We start from the raw sequence: 21,329 nt of genomic DNA, 5'->3' as shown, positions 1-21,329 counted from the left end.
GGAAAATGCAAGATTTCTTTTTCTGATTGTAGTGTTGAAAATACGAGAACTATGTACTTAAGAAAATATAAATTGTACTCACAGTTACAGCTTGAAAATAGAGAGGACAGTATGAGACATAGGAGAATTTACCAGAGAACATACTACTGCAGTATCAGTGATACTGGTTCCATGAACAAGTCTGGGGACTAATAGACATATCTTACTAACAGTGGCCTTTATTTTCAGTAAGAAACCCTACTAAGAGGCACAGTAGGCTGTGAAATAATCTAAAACTAGATGTGCAAGTTGCACTGTAGAGGCAGTCACATTGCTCCAATTAGCTAAGGCTTAACAAGAAAAAGGGGTAAGCAGTGTCCTGTAAAAGACAAACCACATCATCAAGGTTTTTACTTAGACACAGATCTCCAGAGAACTTTAGCTGCCTAGTCACCATGTATTTAAACACTGCTGCACATAATAGCTGCCTAAATATCTAAGAGAGTCTGATCCAATCCCCTGCTTTTCATCCTTTCATCCTTCAGTTTCATCCTTTTAAAAGAATTGCTCAAAGTAGAAGAACAGATTAGCTTTCAATACTGCAAGGTAACAGAATAATAGGGCCTTAGAGATTCTTTGGGAGATGTCTGGTTACACATATGCCTCCAACAGCAAAGAAAATAATGATAACAAAAAAGATTAGCTTGTGACTGTGAAGATTGTCTAGATTACTTTTACTTAGAGGTCAAGGATAGTGCCTAGGTTTTATTTCTTTTTCCTTTCCTGGAAACATCCATGCACATCCTCATACTCTTATGGAGGAAAGGACATTGCTGCCAATAACAGAGCAATGCCATTCAAGTTATCAGGGTTGTTTAGGAGAACCACACTTCCCCACAGCACATTGGAATCTAATTCCTATTGACCAGACCATCCATCTCCATCACTGAGGGATTGGTTTGAACTCCCTGAATGAGTCCAGATGCTCTCTGGATCAAACATCTCCAGCATGGCCCTCAGCCAGGCCCAGTCCAGCTGCTGTCTGGATCAAACCCCTCCAGCATGGATCCCTGCCCAGTCTTGCTGCTCTCTGGATGAACTAACAGCTCCTGGTCAGTCCAGTCCAGCAGCTCTCTCTCCTTTCTGATTAGCCACAAACTCCTGTCAGGCCAGCTTACTGAGCATAGTCACTCAGGTGAGAAAGCACATCCACTCTTGGATTCAGCTGGCAAGACATCTCTCCAAAGACACTACGGTTTCAGAGGCTTGAGTATATTGAAACTTTCTTTGATGAATTATTTACTTGACACACTTTTGCAGCCACTTAGTCATGAAGAAATACAATTTCAGTCTGACAAAAAGAAGCTTCAAATTGGTGCCAAAATCCTTCAAGTAGAATAAGGAAAAATACATATTTAAAATCACAGTCTCACTTGCCCTATTACAGAGGTTAAAAAATGTCATGGATTTTCAGACCTCTTTGGTATGCGTTGTTTCTTTCATCGCTCCAGTTGTGAGTGTACTAATTGGGAAATAGACTGTTCTCTGAAGTGCTCTCTGCCAGCATTTCTAGTAAATTCAACTCCATGGTATAACACAGAGAGCTGAATGAAAGGAGATGCAGCTCAGAAAGTAGCAGGGAGGAGTGTGAGGAGATGGGCCAGGGGGAAACCACAGACATAGCCCAAAACAGAGTGAAGAATGGAGTAATGGCTACAAAAAAAGAAAAGCAGAAGAATACATACTGCAAGAAACAATATCAAGAGGGGGAAAGAAGAGAAAAAAAAGCAAAAAGGGAAAAAATGAGACCAAAAGAGAAGCAGCTAGAAGCTCATAACACCATGTAGGAACATTTGCAGAATTCTGTTCCTTTTCTTTCACTCTAACTTTGAAAGACGCTATAAACATACAGCTTGTGAAAATTTTAAATATTGAGGAAGAGAGCACAAGGCTACCTCATCAGAAGCATCTAAGAAATGCACTGTTAGGGTACATTGCAATCATTACTACAGCTAACATCACTTGCATTCACTTTGGGAAAGCATAGGCTGTCAAATTCAGCTAGAGTGAGTGAGACGGTGGCCTCAGTAAGGTTAACTGCACTGTCACCATTGTCTTTAACACATTGTCTTTAACCAGGACACCATAGTTTCTGTGAAAGACCCAATTCTAAGTTCTTTCTAATTTTTGACCATAATATATATTTTGACCATAATATATATTAACATATAGTCATAGTAACTGCAAAGGTAATAATGCCATATAAAGTAAAAGAAGGAAACAAAAATATTTCAAAACTACTTCTTACATAGTATTGATCTCATGTGTGGATTACACCACTATCTTCTGCACTGTTAGTTTTCCTACAGTCTGGGGACTCAAGAGCATGAAAACAATAGTCATTACTATTGAAGCCTGTATGTTTCACAACGTTTCAGAGCTGACTTTACAAAGTATCTCCATATTAAACTTCACAGTATAAAATAACAGGCTGTAAAGCAAAAATCTACACTGACCTAGAAGGTCAATGCACATGATCAAGTGAATGGGCTCCCACAAAGTACAATACCAACCCGAAACTAAACAGGCTTCGTATGCCTTGCCTTCACCCTATGGATTGTAAATGATAAATCTGTATTTTTAACTAAATACAGATTACAAAAACAGTAACAGCATTACCCAGCTCCACCTTCCTGGAAAGAAGAATAAAAAAATACCTGGAATGTGTCATTCAGCAGGCACTTTTTGCATCGTACACTAACAAAATTGCTCTATGCAATATTTTATGGGGCTCAAAACCAACGGCATAGTGACAACCGTCAATTAAAAAAAAAAAAAAACAAAAAAAAAACATGAGCAAATAATTCACAATAGCTACAGCAAAGTGCCATTTGCTCTAATAATCTCTAACGCTCTCTCTGATCAAGCTGCCGAAACAAAAGCAAGAATGAACCGGAGCGAAGGGAATTTCAGCTTTGCAGACCCGACCTCACGGACCCACCTGCGGGCGTCCAGCCCGTACCTGTTCTCGGTCCGAGGAAGGGGCGTCAGGGGAGACCTGAGGGCTCGCACCACTTTCGGCGTGACAGCCGCTACTCCTGCGTCCTCCTCCCAGCCCCTGCCAAGCGAGACGGGAAAACAAAGTTGTCAGGACCCGCCGGTGATCGCACATCACCCGGCGCGACCGGCGCCGCTCTCCTGCCCACGACCCGCGCCGAGCCCAGAGCGAGCCGGGGGCACCCGCCAGGCTCCGCCGCGCCCCGCGGGGCTCGCCCCGCTCCTCCGCCCTCCCCGCGGCTCCGGAGCGCGGGCGAGGCCGCCCGGCCGCCCTACCTGGCGCGGAGGGGCTGCTGGCCGCCCAGGCGCAGGAGGCAGCCGCCCAGCAGCAGGCTGCCCAGCGCCGCGGCCAAGGCGATGACAGCCCGCATGGTGCGCTCAGCGGCGGCGCCCCTCGCAGCTACGGCCCCATAGTATTTAAGGGAGGCTGCGGGGAGGGGGAGGCGGCCATGGCAGCCACAGGGTCTCTGCGCTCCGCCCCTCGCCCGCAGCCCTGCGCCGCCGCCATCGGCTCCCGCCGCGCCGCGGGCCCGGCCCGCCGGTGCTGGCGGGGGGCGGCCGCGCTCGGCCGGCGTGAGGGCGGCCCCGGGCGACCTTTGCTGACGGGCCGTGCCGGCGGCAGCTCGGGGCGCTTCCCGGAGCCCCTCCCTGTGTCCAGGGCGGAAATCCAGCGGGGGACTGGAAACTGTCCGAACTTTAATGGGGGAGAGGGGCGCCGTGCGGGACGGCGGCGGGCGCGGACTGCGGGGCTTGCCCGGCGAGGGCGGGCAGCCCTGCCCCGTGGCTGGGGTAGTGAAGCCGCTGCTGCTTCAACAGCTCTTTCTCTGAATTAAAAAATAATAGTCAATGTGCCCTGTGTTTTGTCTTATAAAAGGTATGTTATAAAAATATGTATATTATGGAGGAAATTACCTTGCATGGAGCACTGTGTAGCTCTGCCCACCCTCGCCCCCCCAACATAAGAAGGCTGAGAACCTGTTCAGAGGAGGGCCATGAACAAGAGTTGAGGGATGGAACACCTCTGCTGTGGAGACCGGCTGAGAGAGCTGGCGTGGTTCACCTGGAGAAGGCTCTGGAGGGCCTCATTACAGCCTTCTGGTATCTGCAGGAGGCCTACAAGAAAGCTGGAGAGGGACTTTTTAACAAGGGTATGCAGTGATAGGACAAGCAAGATGGCTTTAAACTGAAGAAGACGGGTTTAGATGGAATATTAGGAAAGTATTCTTTACTGTGAGCATAGTGAGGCACTGGAACAGACTGCCCAGAGAAGCCACGGATGCCCCATCCCTGGAAATGTTCAAGGCCAGTTTGGATCAACCTGATTTAGGGGAATGTGTTCCTTCTTATGGTGAGGGGTGGTTGGAAGTAGGTGGTCACTTTCAACCCAAAATGTTCTGAGTCTATGATTTGCCGTGGTTTTGGTAAAGAAATGTTTCTGTAGTAAGTTTGTATCTTTATACCTGAAATTGCATTCAGTGTTGCTTTCACAAGCCAGCCACTGGTATGAGAAACCTAGTAAGATGACAAGGTGCAAATAACTGGGTCCACCTTATTAAAAGTGGGTAGAAGAGATGCTGTGACTTACAGCAGCCTTTCAATCATGAGCTGACATCTTGTTTTTTTGTTTTTGAAGATTCTTCCCTATCCTTCATGTTTTCTGTATCTGTGAACATTTCCTTAGCTTTGGAGCTGCTGCTCATCAAACAATAACTAGAAAGTCTCAAAATAAGAGCTCTGCTGCAACTGTATTAATGAAACGACACAGACTTGGTATTGTGTGTGGTTAGATGTGACAATAAGAAGCAGCATGCCTATAGTGCACCAAAGGAACGGCACAGCACCATCTGTGATTGTGATGGGGTATGCAGGGAAACATCTAATGATATTTTTGGGGCATTTATTGACTTGCTGGTGAGCAGGGCTGTGGGTGCTGGTGTGAGGGAGCTGGAAGCAGTTGACTGACGTCCTAAGGGATTGCAGGTATCTGACTGGCTCATTGCACAGTTCCCCTAGGAGCACAGCTCAGTTGTCTTTGGCTTTGAGGTACTTAAAAGCCAGTGTGAAGACTTCTGCAGCCTTGAAGAAGATTGTTTTGAATCTCAAACCAGCAAACTTCTGAATTGTTCTGATTGAATGTAAATGTCTGCAACAGGAAGGTGATTCATCACCACTCCCCAAAAGTTTGCTTTGGGTCTATCCTATAAAACCAGTTGACACTGTATACAAATAAGTCGGAGGCCAACAGTCAAGCTTTTCAAGGTATGTGTATATTGATCAGCAGATATTAGAAATATCAATACCCCATCACCTCTGTGAAACATGAAGGCTCCTGCTTATGTTTGTGGATATCATTAGCTATTTTCTAATACCCATTAAATACCCTATGTAAAACAATAAGTATTTCATCTTAAAAGCCTAGTAGTATTAGTGAATGAAAGAAGACTAAGAATTACAGTCCAGAAAAATACTTGGCTTTTGCCCTCACTGTTATTTCCTTCTGCAATACAGTTTTCCTGTGAGTCCTGAGGTATCACTGTCAGCTAACCCATGGGAAATTTAGTGATGCCACTGAGGACATAATATTTCAAGTTAGAGGTTTGCTGCCAACATTAGTCTATAATACCAGTAAGGATTTTTTTTCCAAGATCAGAAGGTTAATCTTTATGTCATATTAAAGTTCTTGCAAAGAAAATGGGAAGATTATAAACTGAATGTGTTTAGATTAGACTTGGCACTTGGTGCTTGTTGTTTACTAACAAGTTTACAAACATGTATTGATTGATTGTCACAGTATCTTTAAATGTTACCAGACTTAATTTTCTGTCACAGCAGCTTAGTAGAAAGGTTAAGTGATCCTACTAAACGCTGAGGTAAGAATCAATGGTGAATCAGAATTCAAATTTAGGAATGTTGGATTCGAGAGACCAAGTTTTTCTTACATGGTGTTGCCATATCAGAAGTGATGGTGTCAGGTAATGTACTGTAGAGGGTCAAAATTATAAAGGTACAGGTGCTGAAGATGGCACAGGAAAAGACAGAGACTTTACAGTGTACGTAGAGTCTGTCCCATGTTGTCATCCTCCTCACAGCTGGAAGCTGCTGCATTTTGGCAGCATCCCCCATCCTCTGATTCCCATTAGCTTCTGAAGTCAGCAGGAATTGATAATTGCTGGCTTGCACAGAAGGAAGAGATCACTAATCAGTCAGGTGGTATCATCATGACTTTGTTACTGAGCTCCTACAGCCCTACTTAGCTGCTAATTTGGAAAAGCAAAATGCAGCCTTGGTTATCATCCATGAAAGGCTTTTGCCCCCCAGGTCAGCAGGATTGCATCTCAAAAGGAGTCTGGTGGAGGTGCCTGTAGGGCTGCTGGTCACATGGAGCCAGCTTAGCCTTCTCGTTTCCAGCAGCTAAATCATATTAAGAAGCAATTAATGTTCATTAAATGCTTTCCTAGAGCTGCCTTCTCATCTAAGCAATGGCTGTCATAGGGATGTTAGTTATTGCAAATAGGAGGAGAATTGACTCTTACAATTAAAAAGAGAGAGGTACTAAAGATGTTCAGTGAAACTGGAATCCCATGTTCTGGGGAAGTATGAGAGGCCTCAGAGTGAGGTGTTGGTGTGAGACAACTATTTTGGTATTTTTAGAGCACTCACAATGTGCTTTTAGCAAAAAAAAAAAATCTTCCAGCTAATTCACAAAACAGACATATGTGTTTCAAACTGGGAAAAAGTTATTGGTTCATTGCGTTTCACAACTTAATTTATTTCCACCCATGGTTTTGGGCAACATGGTTTTACATAATGATAAACTGCAAGAACTAAGGTGCTGTCTGCCAGACTCCAGGACATCAAATGGCCCCAATCATTCCTCTAAAGGAAAATCACAAAAAACATTCCTGTACCCCCTTAAAATTCAAAAAAATTCCAAATCACCTTGTGTGGCTGTTGCTGCTATGCTTTTTATCTTGCCTTAATGTTTTTTTCTTTTTTCTCAGTTTTTTTCAGGACATTATTTTGTGTCCTGTAACTTAAAAATTAGGCTTTATTAAGATAATAATTTAATAAGTAAATTCAGCCAGGAAACAGTCTGTTCAGATCTACCTAAACCTAGCTAAGTTATTAGATGTTTAAAAGCAGCTACATGTTCCATCACTTTGAGATGTTCATCAAATGTGCCAGTGATGACTCATCCACTCTTTCAAGAAGGTCAAGGTGAAAAAAAATTAGGGCACAAGGAGAAGTCTTCAGGACTCTGAGTGTCTTAGAAAATCACAGAATTTTCTGAGTTGGAAGGGACAGACAAGGATCATTGAGTCCAGCTCTTAAGTGAATGACATATGGGGATTGAACCCATGACCTGGTGTTATTATCTCCCTCTTCTAACCAACAGCAGGACTTGCTTCTTGTGCACAAAATTAATGATTTTTCACTGTTGTAAGCTATGTTTTTATATCCGTCAGAGTAAGATATTGTGTGCACTTCATTTGATTCCTTTTTTCAGTTTAACTGAGAAACCAGCTTCTCCTCTTTAGCAATGATGATCCAGCCCAATAGCAGATAAATACTCATTGCCAAAAATGCATCTTGTAGCATAAGCAAACTTGAGGCCTGTAACTACTGAAAACGAGTGCTCTACTGTCAGCCACTGTGTGAGCCTTCATCCAATTAGGGGCACTGCAGGCAGGTGCCCATGGCTGTGGTTCAGTCCAGGGTGTATGCTTTTCCAAAGGAAGCTGATGGGCCAGAAGAATCTGAATTACAATGAGGTACGAAGTAGGATTTTAATTCAGAAACCAAAAAACTTGCAAGTTGTTAACCTGAAGGGAGATATTTTTTTTTTTCCCATTCTCTTTTCTTCCTAAAGGCTCTCTGCACGACATCTTAACATGACACTATGCGAAAGGCCATACTGGGTCAGACTAGAACAGCATGTCCTTCAGGCAGTGCCCAGTAGCACAATCCCAGGGAAGAACTGTGCAGTGATCCATCCCTAGGACCCTTTCTCAGCTTCCAGCAATCAATGGCTCAGGGAATTTCTGAACTAGAGCTTGCTGTGTGTTTAGTTGCCTTTCATGGATTTTTCTTCCATAATTATGTTTAATTGCTTTTTGAAACCATGTAAACTTCTAGCATCAACAGTAACTTGTGCCAATGATTTCCATCCAAGATGAATCCTTCCATTACAATTAGCCCAGGAACAATTTGCAAGTCTCTGTTGTTATTTGGAACTCTGATCTCCTTAGCTGAAGGAAATGATGCACTAAGTATTCTTTTGAAAAGAATTTTACTACAGTTGCACAAAACAGCGCTGCTGTTAATACAAATTCACAGCATCCATTGCTAGAATTCAGTGGGAGTTATTACAGAGCATACTGTGAATGCAAATTAAAAATAATGCACAACACTCAACCAAATCCTAATGGACCAATGGCACAATGTCAAATACATCAGGAGCAAAGACTTCTAATACAATTATTAAAACCCCAAGCAAACAAACAAAGCAAGTAAATGAGCACTGACAAAGACTGTTGGAGGAACATTTACTCATCATAGATCAGAATGTAGAGTGACTGTACAGCTCTCATAGGCTTTTAAAATGCCTGCATGGCTGAAGGGGAAATATGCCCCCAGGGATGTCACATAACAGAAGGGTTCTCATTGGGCACTGTGGTCAATGGTTGAGGTAATTAAGTCAACTAAACATTTCTTTCCATCACTGAGTGGGACGTGGTGTGTCCAGCTGCCCATCTGTAGAAAAATCCTATTTGGGGTCACATGTTTGTTGAAGTGTGCATATAAAATACACAGTGATTGAAATGAGAGGCCATAGTGGAGTTGAGAATCATCTTTTATGATACAAGTAATGGGGTGTGATTGTCAGTCAGCATCATTTATGTTTATGAAAAATCAGAGCAACAATTCAGGAAAATAAAGGCATTATATGAGCAAATAGCAGGGCTCACTTAGAGGAAGAAAAAAAAGGGGCTGGTGTATGAAGGCCTAATCTTGGGATGGGAAAATTATCCACTGGGTTTCATCCAGGAGGGTGGCCTGACTGATCAGCTCCATATGTCTTTTTGGGATCACAGTGCACTGAAAAAGCTAGAACCCTTTTCCTTTTCTCCTTTTTTTTTTTTTTTTAGCATTCCTATATTTACTTTGTTGAAATTCATGGAGTACAATAAATGGAAAACTAAGGAAAAATCCTATGCCAAACTATGGGGATTGACTACTTCATTGCTATGGACAAAGAAGTGGTACAGAGCACCATGAACTCATGGATTTGAGAGGTTTGGAGGAATAAAGACAGGACCTCTGTCTTTGAACTGGGAAAAAGCCATTAACCTCATTAAACAGAGTTAAAAATATGACTGCCCAGATTATAACCTAATCATATTCTCACATAATAGTGATTTTCACAGTATCTTCTGCAGTAAAAATTACTGAATGCTCTTTAGAAACATAGCAGCTGCAAATGCTAGATTTTCCTTCTTCTATCATCAGGTGCTTTTTAGGCTATTTGCAGTGGCGAAGTTAATGCTGATAAACCTATGATACAAAGAAGGTGCCAAAGGGGTGCAGATGAGGGATGTGGGTGTTAACAGTGGGATCAGCCAGATGGGGATTTTGACTGGGATACCTTGCTACGAAAAGGAGATCACCTGGAGGAGAAACCATGTCCCATAAGTCATGGAGCTATGTAGGAGAGTAATTGTGAGGGTGCTTGAGAGTCAGGGTTTAACAAGGTCCCTTAGCTCAGATGCAGCTTTAAGCGCATGTTAACCTGGGCTTCTGGTGAGGCACCTGCCAGACTCCTCTGAGAGCTCAGTGTGTCTCTGAAGTGAAACATCAGTGTTTACACAGGGCAGGGGGCATATCCATGCAGTGATGAGGAAAAGTAAGACAGTCACTGAACCTTCAGCACATCTTGTGAAGAGAAATAGTACAGGAAAATAAGCCATACAAAAGAAATCTCCCTCTTAGCAGTGGGGTGGCTTCTTGTTTCAGAATCGTCAGTGAAAGCAAGGGGAAAAAAACTCCACACAATTCATTTCTGTTTGCCTAGTAACATCTTGAGCCATTTATAAACTGGAGCTGAAAGCCTTTACCTCCAAACAGAAATAAATCCAGGTTACTTTAAGAGCTAGCAAGATATACAGACATTTGGGAATGCTTGCTGTAAACCAGAGTTGTCTCAGATGTCTTTTTTCCCAATTCTGAAGTAATTCTCTGTCTGATTGATGCCAGTTGTAGATCAGAGTCCAAAATGAGCCAAAACATGATGGGATTTGTGCCAACATATGACAGAGCCAGTGCATGATCACTGCTATCCAGCTGGGGACAGGACTGGCAGTGGGGCAGCTGGATTGGGGCTGTCCAGCAGCACAGCCCCTCTCAGCACAAGGAGAAAGAGAGAAACCTTGGAAGACCTGTGCCATGGCCAGGAGCATGGAAAGTGGCAGGCAGAGGCCAAGGGAGGGAGTTAGGACATCTTCCTTCTCACAGCAGATCATCATCAATTGGGCTCAGCTCTCTCCCTCTCTGTCTCTCTCCTCTAAACATGTAGTGCTAGGTATGGGACTTCAGTAAATATGCTGACATCCCTTACCTCAGTGACAGGCCTTGCTGATTGTATTGCAGCTGTGGCTCACTTTCATTAGGCTCTGCAAATATACTGCTATTCCTGCAAAATCTGTGTGTTGGGTAAGCCAGAATCTCTCCTATGGTCCTCAGATAGTCACTTATCTATTTGTCTCCCTCTCAATTACTGTACTTCCAGAGAGAGCATATTTTTGTTTATTATATCCGGTGCCTTTGATGGCCTGACAGAAAAGAATTAAGGTCTTGCAGAGGGGAAAACCGAATGTAGCTTAGGGAGAGTGAGTGCCATCTGAACAGAAGGGATCAATAACTACTCTTATGTGTAGCATTATTTTCAGAACAGGCATTTAGTACCTAGCTCCCAGGTGAGACTTTTTGCAGCACATGGTCATTTTCTTCTCACAGATTGACCAACCTCATTTTTAACCTTGAGAGCTTTAACACCCATACTACTTATTTGGACATCCCCTACAGTTAACAAGTCCATCTAAATAGACTAAGTTTATAAATATATGGTTTGCATACACCATTTCTGAGTTGTCTATATTGATCAGCCTTGGCATCACCAGTAGATCTGAAGAAATCTAAAAATGTATCAGTGTTTAGGAAGAGGACCCAAAAGGGAGAGCAGGAGTGAGGAAGAGGAAGATGGAGGCTCCAGGACAGTGAAGAGGTGCATAGGGAGCATAGAGGCTCAGTGTGGGGGACAGAATAGCATGTGAAGTTTGTGGAGCATGAACACTAAGGCCAGAGGAGAGGGAGAATGAAGGCATTTTCAGCAGAGAGGAATGCTGATGCTTAAAGCAACATTATCATGTGCTGGGGAGATGTGCATTTTAAATACCAGCATTTAAAATCCTTCGCCTTTAATGTCGTGTTTGCATATTGCATGAGTATGCATTTGACCGAATAGCTGAGTGTGTGTAAAAGTCAATTCTAAAGCAAGGAATCATCACTTGGAACCTGCAGCTGGAGAAAATTTATTCAGGCTCCCCAGATGCACTCAGGCTCAGCTTGGCTGTCCTTAAGAGCTAACTGAGAATTTAACAAGTAAGCAATATGTGAAATGGTTTTGATAACTGTTGGGTATGGCCATGAAAAGCTGAATGAGCGCCCTGCTGACAACTGACCAGAGAGTACCACAGAGAGCTGCAAGCAGATGCAGCAGCACTTACCTGAACTGCTCCAAACCACATTGCTTGGATCTTCTTCAAGAATAGACAGTGCTTCAGCCTTTGCACCACCTTTTTCTGTCTTGTTAACTTAGTCTTCAGAAATGTGTATGGTGGAATAATTTCCCTTTTGGAAGGAAAAAACCCAACAATCTTTTCACCAAGGATGAGATTGAGACCACAAATTCAGTCCACATTGGAGGAGTTGGAACTAGCTCCCTTTCTTAACCACAGTGAACCAAATTTTCAGCCCTGAATTGCATTTGCATTTCTGAGGCACGTTAGCATCTAGCTGAGGATGACGTGTAGTGGCAAGTATCTGAAAGATCTGCTGCACAGGATATTTACATGTAGCCTACTGAGCCCTGTAAAACAGGATCCAGTCGTGGGGCCCATTTCCTCTCTGGCCCAGTGACGCATGTCAAGATCTGAAGCAAGATGATCTCTGAAAATTAAAAGGTGCCAAGTAATTCAAAATTGTGGCATACTGATTTCTCTGTTCAGACATATAATTCATAAAGCTGCAACACAGTGCTATAACTCAGTGTTTGGTCTTTAATGACCAGCCCAGTTATAAATACTGTCCTATGATTTACTGACTTTTACATTTATTGACCATGTATTTTATCTAGACTTAGAGTGCAGGTCATTTTTAACAAACACAAAAATATTTCAGGCTAAACAAAAGCAAGAACGTGAGCGCACTTCCAAAGCACAATGAGAAGGTGTTGCCAGATGTTCTGTAGGAAACTGGGGAAAGAGGTGTGGGCCAGGGAGATGTGAGCAGGGCAAGGAGAGTAGCATTGGTAGAGCTCCAGTAGGAACCCATGCCCTGGGTACAAGTTGGCTGAAGTCCTAAGCTGGATGTGACATGAGTGGCAGTGCTTTGAGCTGCACACTCATTTTCCATGCACAGAGCATCATCCTAACCACACACTGCAGCAGCTGTTGGAGGGGACAGCAGGGAAGAGAGCTGTGTTTTCCCCAGACTCCAGGTGAAGAAGCACTGAAGGAGCTCTGTGGTGGGCACATGAAGATCAGATCTCTTCTGAGTTTTTTTCCTGGTTATAGCAAACAGACGTTATTTTCTGCAGACTATAGCATATGTACTCCCATATTCAGGTAACATAGAGGAAAAAGTGACAGAACTCCCCCTTTGACCTTTGACTGTACTTATCTATTCTGTAATCAAAAGGGTAAAATAGTATAAAATTTGGAAGTTTGGGTTATATTCCTGAGTCTGTAGGCAGTTACTTTTATTTCAGTAAAGAGAAATTTTTTAGGAAATAAAGTAAGTTATGAAATATAAACTTAGCTCCCCATTCACAGTTTCTTTTTAAATAGCCTATACATACTGTGTTTACCTACACAGGATGCAAAGTGAATAAATAATATACAAACAAGCTGGTTTTGCCAGTTATAGATACAAAACCTTGTACAGGCTTCTGGTTTTAAAAGGAAGCTGAAATGATATATTTTTCATTGAAAATATCAACCTCATTAGATCTATTTATGTAAAAGATCTTTAAAAAACAAAGACACAAAAGTTTACTTTTATAGGACACAGATGGCACATCATGGTTGGGTTTCATATTATCAGATACAGTCATATGAAATATACACATCCAAATCTGAACCATTCACCCTGGTTCCATTTATACTTAAATGAATGATACTCACTTCTGGAGAGAAATTTATCTCATCCAAAAGTGAACATATTTAACCTGGTATTTATTATCATGTGCGTAAATAACCCCGAGACAATGTTTCAGTTACAGGTGAGGTAAAGCCATCTTGTCCTAAGAAATATTTAGGGGAATTAAAAGCATTCTGAAAACACTGATTTTTTGCATGTATGAGATGATGGCAAGCTTGTAAATGAGTATTGCTTAAATAGCTTGGCACACAACTTCTACTAGAGACACAAGGCTGAATCAAGTCACATTTTGACATGGACTAAGCTTTATAGATATAGCATTTAATTATACTTGCGTGTTTAATTATGTCGGAAAAATAATTTTGAGACTTGTTCATGTTCTAATGCAACCAAATTCCTGAAAGGTGGCTGTAGTCAGGCAGGGTTGCTCTGTTTCTCAGGCAGCAACTGACAGAACCAGAGGACACAATCTTAAGCTGCACCAAGGGAAATATCAGTTGGATATTAGGAATAGGTTTTTTTCAGAAAGAGTGATCAAGTACTGGAATGGCCTGCCTCAGGAGTTGGTGGAGTAATCATCCCTGGACATGTTTAAAAAAGACTGGATGTGGCACTCAGAGCCATGGTTTAGTTCAAGCATTAGGGCATGGGTTGGACTCAATGATCTTGAAGGTCTCTTCCAATCTATTGATTCTGTGATTCTGTGATGTTCTCATGGCCTTATTGACATGAGTTATCATATCCCTGCAATATTCACACTATCTACTTCAATTTATCCTGAATTTAGAGCCAAAATTAGCCTTTATCCTTTTCATGTAGAAGATGTCTGCCACACTCACCTTATAGCAGGTGGAATTTTTTAAGCACTTACCACAGAAATCAAAGATGGTTTTGCTGTTAAATTTCCCAGAGAGCAGATATAGTTGTGGGAACTACACAGAGAAATCCTGCATCCACCAAAATAACTCATCCGTCATCTGAAGGGCTCTGGTACTCAGGCTGGATGGCACTGGTGTGCAGAGCACTACCAGGGTTGTGGCTTATGCTATTCATATTGAGAAAGTCACAAAGTGTGCACGTGCTTTGGGAATTCAACTCAAATTCATAAGAGACTTTAGAAGAATATTGGGTTGATCTTTTATTTGCATTCATGAGAAAAAAAATGATTAACAAAAATCTAGGTTCAAGTCAGTGAACCATAGGGTCATTTAAGCTGGAAACCTCTAAGATCATAGAGTCCAACTCTTAACCCAGCACTGCCAAGTCTATCACTGAGCCATGTTCCTTAGTGGCACATCTACGTCTCTACAACTCATACTCTGCCAGACTGAGCATGCTTCTTCAAGAGAAGGAGCTGCCACAGGTTTTAGTGTACTGAGCCATAAATGTGCCAGGTGAATGGGCCTGGGCACAAAGAACCCTAAGAGCCACAAAACATGGTGAATACAGACAAAGCCCAGCCATGCAGGAGGCCTTCCTGGGTGACAGTACACCTGGAATATCTTAGTGAACACAGAGGAGCTAAACCCTTTAAAAAAAGAAAGGGTCGGCAAGAATGCTAAAAAAGCTCTTAATTTGAAAAAAAATACTTACTCTGCAGTTTCTGGAAAATTATAGACAAATTAAAACAGAGCAATAAATCTGCTCCTAAACATCTCCTGTGAACATGTTTTAAGAATTTTTTTTCTGTTACTTTTAAGTCATTGTATTGGGTTACGGAAGTGGAAATATTAAAATAATTTCCATCATTCAAAACATCTGGCTATTCAATAAAAAGCTATTTTCATTTTGTAAATTCCTCCTGAAGAAGTGACTGTTAAGGGAAATGGGAAGTAGTAGTTAGTTAATGTAGATGGTACTGCCTCAGAAGCATAGTGAGTTTGGCTAAGCAGAGAGCTTGTTTTATGATTATTCAGCTATTACCTTTTTTCAAAAAATATTTACTGAGGAGTCTTGTTAGTTTGAAATAGTAGTTTTCATAGGATATCTTCAATGCACTTGCTATTTTTAATTTGAACCAAACAGACATTCTTTGAGTAGCTGTTTCATATTGTAGCCTAGCTTTATGTAAATAACTTTTATATATATACATGAGCTGGGATAAGTAATTTTTCCAGGATGTAGCAATGTATTACACTGCCATGGAATTAAAAAGTAAACTGTTTGTTCGTGAGTTAACTTCATTGTGAACCCTAAATTAGATTACATTAGATTAGGGGTAGTTGCCTTTCCCTGGCCAGGATTAAAATGTTAGCCACTTTGAAGATCAGGAAAATATTTTCATGGCAAAATCTAAACAAACTTAAATACACCTATGATTTAATTAGCTATCTTGTGTTATTTAGTGTTTCCCTCACTGCTTAGTCACTGAAGCAATGGGATTCTGAAAAGACAAGCTTTTCCTTTAAAAACTAAAGTATTAGTCCCTAGAATTGATGAGGAGAAAAAAAGTAGAAAGAAAGCTCCTCAGTGCTAAAGAAACCAAAAAGAAAAAAAAAATATTTTGGAAGAACTGGTGTGTTCCTATGCAGGTTTTTTTAAGCTGTGTTTGATAATACCAGCCATTAGTAAGCAACTAGTGTTGAAGAGAGACTGCGTAGTTCACAGGGAAAAAATTTTTTGCACCTCTCGGTCTTTAGAAGAAAGTCTCAGACAATGAATGATGAGGCAGAAGAGCTCCAGCCTCTTTTGGAGCACAGTCCTGAGCCTCCTCCGTCCCAGTGCGGCAGACGGCGAGCGGCACACAGGCCAGATTGCTGCTGTCTGGCACAGCTGGATCTGCTGCCTCCTTCCTGGCAGCCCCTGACATTCACAGTGCTGACAACTCAGTGGCAACGACCCTCAGTCAGCCTCAGTACCAATGGCTTTCTGCAGATCTCACAGCCCTGCTCACGCCCCGGGCTCGGTGTCTGTGCCAGGCTGTCCTGGGCGCGAGGGGAGGGATGCGGGGAAGGGGCCCCAGGGCTGACGTGCACCTCCCATACCAGGTGGCACCGGGTCTTTGCCTCCAGTGCAGTCTGGGCAGCCCATGAGACATTTAAGATCATAACAACCACTGTGTGTGTTAGGGAAGCCTCAATGCCTCTCTCCAGCTACACATGAGAGGAAAAAGGCAAAAGGAGAAGGATGCAAACAGTAAACTTTCCGTTAGTGCAAACCCAGCTCTGTGAAATCTCCACATTACTGGAGGTTAGCTCTGGACTGTCTCGTTTATTAAAGAAAAAAAAAAAATTATCTTCCAGGAATTTGTCTAAATGCCTCTTGAGCTTCCTTGTTACATGGAATTAAATTTTGTGATTTGGCTGGGAATTATGGGAAATAAAAAAGAAATAATTACGTTATTTCATTTGCTTTGGATAGCTGATAATTTCACAACTTGATTGTTATGATGTACAAATAGTGGCTATCAATTTCTCATGATCCTCATCCCAAATATTAATTAAATTATCCTTGTCTTAATCCTTCTCATTTTATGAGTTCTTTCCAATTTTTTTACTTTTGGAAGCACTTCTCAAAAGGTTTGAAAAAAATTTAGGATCAGAGCTTATGAAAAATCCATGTTTTCCAGGATCTGTCTCTAAGACAGATAATTTGGCATTGTCCTTGGTAATTAATTTGCCATTACCACATGCCATATTTCTAACACAGTTTTTCTTGCACAAATTCAAAATGCAGGAACAATGAACTGGCCATCTTTACCTGTGGCTAGATCAAAGCATTAAAAAACATACAAAATCAGAACAACAACATTAATGTTTTAAAAAGGAAAAAATGTGATATGAGATTGTATCTTTTACCAGCAGTAAAAAAAAAAAAAAAAAAAGGAAATATTGCTTCAAGGTTTTGTAGAAGCCTAATTTGAAGTAACTATTTATAGATGATGCATATTATGTTAATTTAGCTTCTCCTGACACACAAAAGCTTCCTTTGAGAGCTTTTGTAGTAGAAGAAGGAAGAAAGCAAAGGGCCCTCACAAATAGAGATATGATAAAAGCTGCTGTCATTATAACAGATCATCAGAAAGAGAGAAGGAATTGCTGAGACACCATTCATCACTTTGAGAAATGCTCACATTTCAGCTCACATTTCACAAACAGCTCCTGGTTAAATAGGACTAGCTGCAATTTTTATGAAGAAGGATATGTTATCAGAAAAGTGCAATTTTCCTTTTTTTACAGTTGTTTACAAACTCATCCCAGTTTCTGCCAGTGTTATTTGAAAGAATTCATTCAAATACCTCACTCAAAACAGTAAAAATTAATTTCTATTTGAAAATAAATTTTGTTTCCCTGAAATGTTGTTGGGTTGGGTTTTTTTCAGAAATAGGATGTGAAATTTTCAGCTTCTAGACTGTATGGAAACAGATCTTTTAAAATGGGTTATTTTCATTGTATTGAGGTCATTGATCATGCTATTTTTTCCTACTGCATGACTGTAGGCATGAAATATAAGATTTTTGACATGGGAAAACAGACCAGAAATAATTAACTATTGACAATACATTTGAATAATAGATAACAACAAGAAATGAGTTGTCCTTTGTATTATTTAAGCTTATTTTTTATTTTTGAAAATTTAAAGGGAATAGTGGCACCGGCCACCTTCACTGATTGTTTTACCCATAAAAATGCAATTTTTTCAGGAAGAGAAAAGGAAAATCTTTACAAATGAATGTCTGCAAACACAGTATGGTTAGGGTATAAGTGTCATGTTGGAAATTACATGTCCATGGATGCTGCTTTGTGCCAAGTTCTTTCCCCTCTCCTGCAGACCGACATCAGCAGAGTGAAACCCTTTGCACGGTGAGAAAGTCCACTCATAATGTAGGCATCTTCTAGAAATGTGGTGTTGGATTTATCTAAAGATATTAGCAAAACACAAGAAATCATTCACTTGGAGATTATTGCAGCTCATTTGTACAGGTTGGTTTTCCATTAGCCTGTACTAGTGCAGACATTCTAAATCCCAGCCACTTGGGCAGTGTTCAAAGAGAAGCTTCTGTCCGGTCGATGGCACAGCAGCACCAGCCCCATCCAGCTGCTCTGGGTGCTGCCCATGGGGAAGGGGACGAGGCAGGAGGAGGCAGGCCAGCTGCTTGCCCATGCAAAAAGTCCATCCACCAGCTGCTGGGGGTGGCCTGGGAGCACCCTGGAGGATTTGTCTGGTGTGTCGAGCAGATAGGCAGTAGTGTCCCAGGGAGGGCACAAAACACAGAGGGGCTGACAAGCTTTTAAAAATTAGTTGTCTGCACTCCAAAATCATCAAGCAAATCACATTTTGCATATTGCCTACAAAACATGGACACATAAGTTAAGACTGAGGCTCAGAAGATCTGATGCCTGTGCAGGTGCTCCTGGCCAACAGGGATTCCGCCAGCTTGGACAGGGATTTTGCTGTGGTATGCACTATGTGGTGTTGACTTAACATCACCCCAGTTATTACTTGAATGAACCCACACCATGAGATAACATCTTGGGATAGATGTTATTGTTGGGCTAGAAATCTATGTCTTGACCAGATGTAAAGATGTATTTAAAACAGTCTCACCATCTCTTGTAATTCTCTCTCCTAGCAATAGTCTGTAGTGAGGCTGGAAACATGAAGTCAGGGATCTTGTCATTTTTCAGGTCAGGGATATCAAGTAATCAGTAGCCTAGAAACATCACCAACACACTCATCTCCTTTGAGGTAGCAGCTGATACCAAGACTACAGAATCAAAATTAATCCTTCTGGACATATGCTTAAGTCAACATAATTTCTCATCACCCCATTCCTCAGGGAGTCAGAGACCATCCAGACCTCCTGCATCCTATTATTATGGATGTTATTATCATTACTTGCTGAAAAACAATGTAGACCAAAAAAGGAACACTTCCTGCTAAAGGACTTACCTTTTAATTTTTATTCTAGCATTGTTCAATGTAGGAGGTGGTGCTATTAAAATGAGCTTAATTCTGCCAGGATAATGAATTAATTTATATTCTTCTACGCAACTGTCTTTCCCACACTAAGTCACTGAGCCACTCTGGATTTTCAGTTGATGCAACCAGATAGAATTAATTTGGAAAAAGCTGACATTTCCCGACATGGCCAAGTAGGAAATGATTCAGTGGTTCCAAGGAGTAGAGGCAACTGTAAAAGATCATTGGTAATATGATACATCTAGAACCCTAAGCCACCCTTTTGTTTTATGAGCTTCTAATCTTGCTATTTTAATGTGTGGTCTTCCCTTTTCCATAGGAGGATTTTGATCCCGTGCTGCTTTCTTTTGCATCTGCTGTGAAGAATTTACAGTGTAGCTGTCTAGGGAACTCATCACAGGGACAACCAGTGGTCCCAGTCATCTGCAAACCCCACTGGGTCTCAGTCAGCCCAGGGCGGGCTGTTTTTGTAGGGTGAAGAGTACATCTAAAGAAATTAGTGACTGAGCCTTTGCCATTTTGATGATTAGACTTTGACCTTGGATTCAAAGTATTCATTTGCATTTGTCACAAAAGTGGTCACTGAGGTATGCAAGTCATACTGGCTCATTTTCTAAAAGCCTATTTTGCAGCATATTGAAGTATTGTATGCCCTGGGAGAACAATCAAAAGCTTGTTTTACCTAATAAGGAAACTGCTGAGGCATATGAATTACCATTCTGTTTTCCAATACATTTCACACCAATTAATTTTCCAGTTTTATGAAACAAGCTGCAGTTATCTTTGAGTCAGGTTCAGCGAACCAGTGCTTGACTTTAAATAGAAAACCACTGATGTTGCTGGACAGATGTGCACAGGCTTTCAAAAGACCAAGGTTCCCATCAACCCTGAATGACGCCATCCTCTTCAATCTCTCACTTTCTTCTGGCTGTAGCAACAGTGACTTCCCTTGTAACTGAAGTATATTTTTATTTGATACTTGCAATATTATCTTGTAAGATCCTGCAGAAATTCAAGTTTCATAAAAGAAAAAATGAGGTTCAAGTTTACTTTTCTATTTCCTTTTCTATAGTTTACAGGTTTAACTGAATCAGGTACTTTGTGGTAGAGAAGCTGAAGATGTGTTTGGCTGGCTGGCTGAAGGGACAGCTGAGGTGTTTGCTCCTCAGATGCCTTTGTGTTGCGATTCTGCCCATGAAGAGCGTTCCATAAAATATCAATATTAAATACTTAGTCTTCTATCTAACATTAGTGCTGCTAGACACCACATCCCTGAGAAATTAATTCATGCTTCTAAGGCAGACAGTCAAGTCTTGCTTGTGTTAAGCCAGTAGGAACAGAATAAACATTAAAGCTCATGTCACTTACCTTTTCATGCTCTACTGCCTGGATCTCTGCAGCATGCAGGAGACCACTGGTGTGCTAGAGGATCAAGCTGTTGGCACAATTAGGAAGAATGAGAAGAGGTGTGTGTGACATGGCTGCAGGAACCTCACCAGTGGGCTTGCACAATGGGCTTCCATTGCTGTTCTCTGCAACATGGCCTAGGAGCACCATAACTCCCTGTGTAATATTTAAGCCTGCCAGCCATGTCAGAGCCTCACACACAGATCCTTTCCAAGGCAGTAACGAAGGGTGTTGAATCCTCACACTGAGACCTCCTGGTCTGTGCATGCAGAAAGGCTCTGGCATCGTACTGACAGCACAGCCAGCAGCCAGGGAAGGATTCCACACATAGGTTTAAACATTCCTAGCGTGAAAGGTGCCATTTAAGCATCAGTCATCATGTTCGCTGCTGGCAGAGGGCTAGGTGACTCATTTTATCAGCAAGGCTATTCCTAGAAAAAGAAAATGTGAGTGCCTTAGAAAAGCAGAAGGGCTTCAAGTACATGAAATCTTATAGTCTTTATAGAAGTGCCCAAATTATTGCCATT

General features: G+C 41.7%; 1 protein-coding gene across 5 annotated transcripts in view; it reads right to left on the bottom strand.

Moving 5' to 3' along the window:
- Positions 1-21,001, bottom strand: part of ST8SIA6 (ST8 alpha-N-acetyl-neuraminide alpha-2,8-sialyltransferase 6) — a 62,902-nt gene extending 41,901 nt beyond the window's left edge. For 2 of the 5 annotated variants that reach the window (XM_021551698.3, XM_021551699.3), the window contains exons 1-2: positions 3,313-3,430; positions 3,002-3,097 (exon numbers count right to left, since the gene is read on the bottom strand). In XM_021551698.3, the coding sequence (XP_021407373.1) occupies positions 3,002-3,097; positions 3,313-3,407 (191 nt within the window). In that variant the 5' untranslated portion in view covers positions 3,408-3,430. Of the gene's footprint in view, positions 1-2,980; positions 3,098-3,312; positions 3,431-20,763 lie in introns of those variants that run through there. The other 3 variants (XM_085565932.1, XM_085565940.1, XM_021551697.3) reach the window with 3 other exon arrangements.
- Between the last annotated feature and the right edge of the window lie 328 nt (positions 21,002-21,329).

The sequence above is a fragment of the Lonchura striata genome, chromosome 2 (genome assembly GCF_050655825.1).
Source record: "Lonchura striata isolate lonStrDom1 chromosome 2, ASM5065582v1, whole genome shotgun sequence".
In the NCBI taxonomy this organism is placed as follows: Eukaryota; Metazoa; Chordata; class Aves; order Passeriformes; family Estrildidae; genus Lonchura; species Lonchura striata.
The sequence above is the reverse complement of the archived record's forward strand: the minus strand, read 5'-3'. Positions and strand labels throughout refer to the sequence as shown.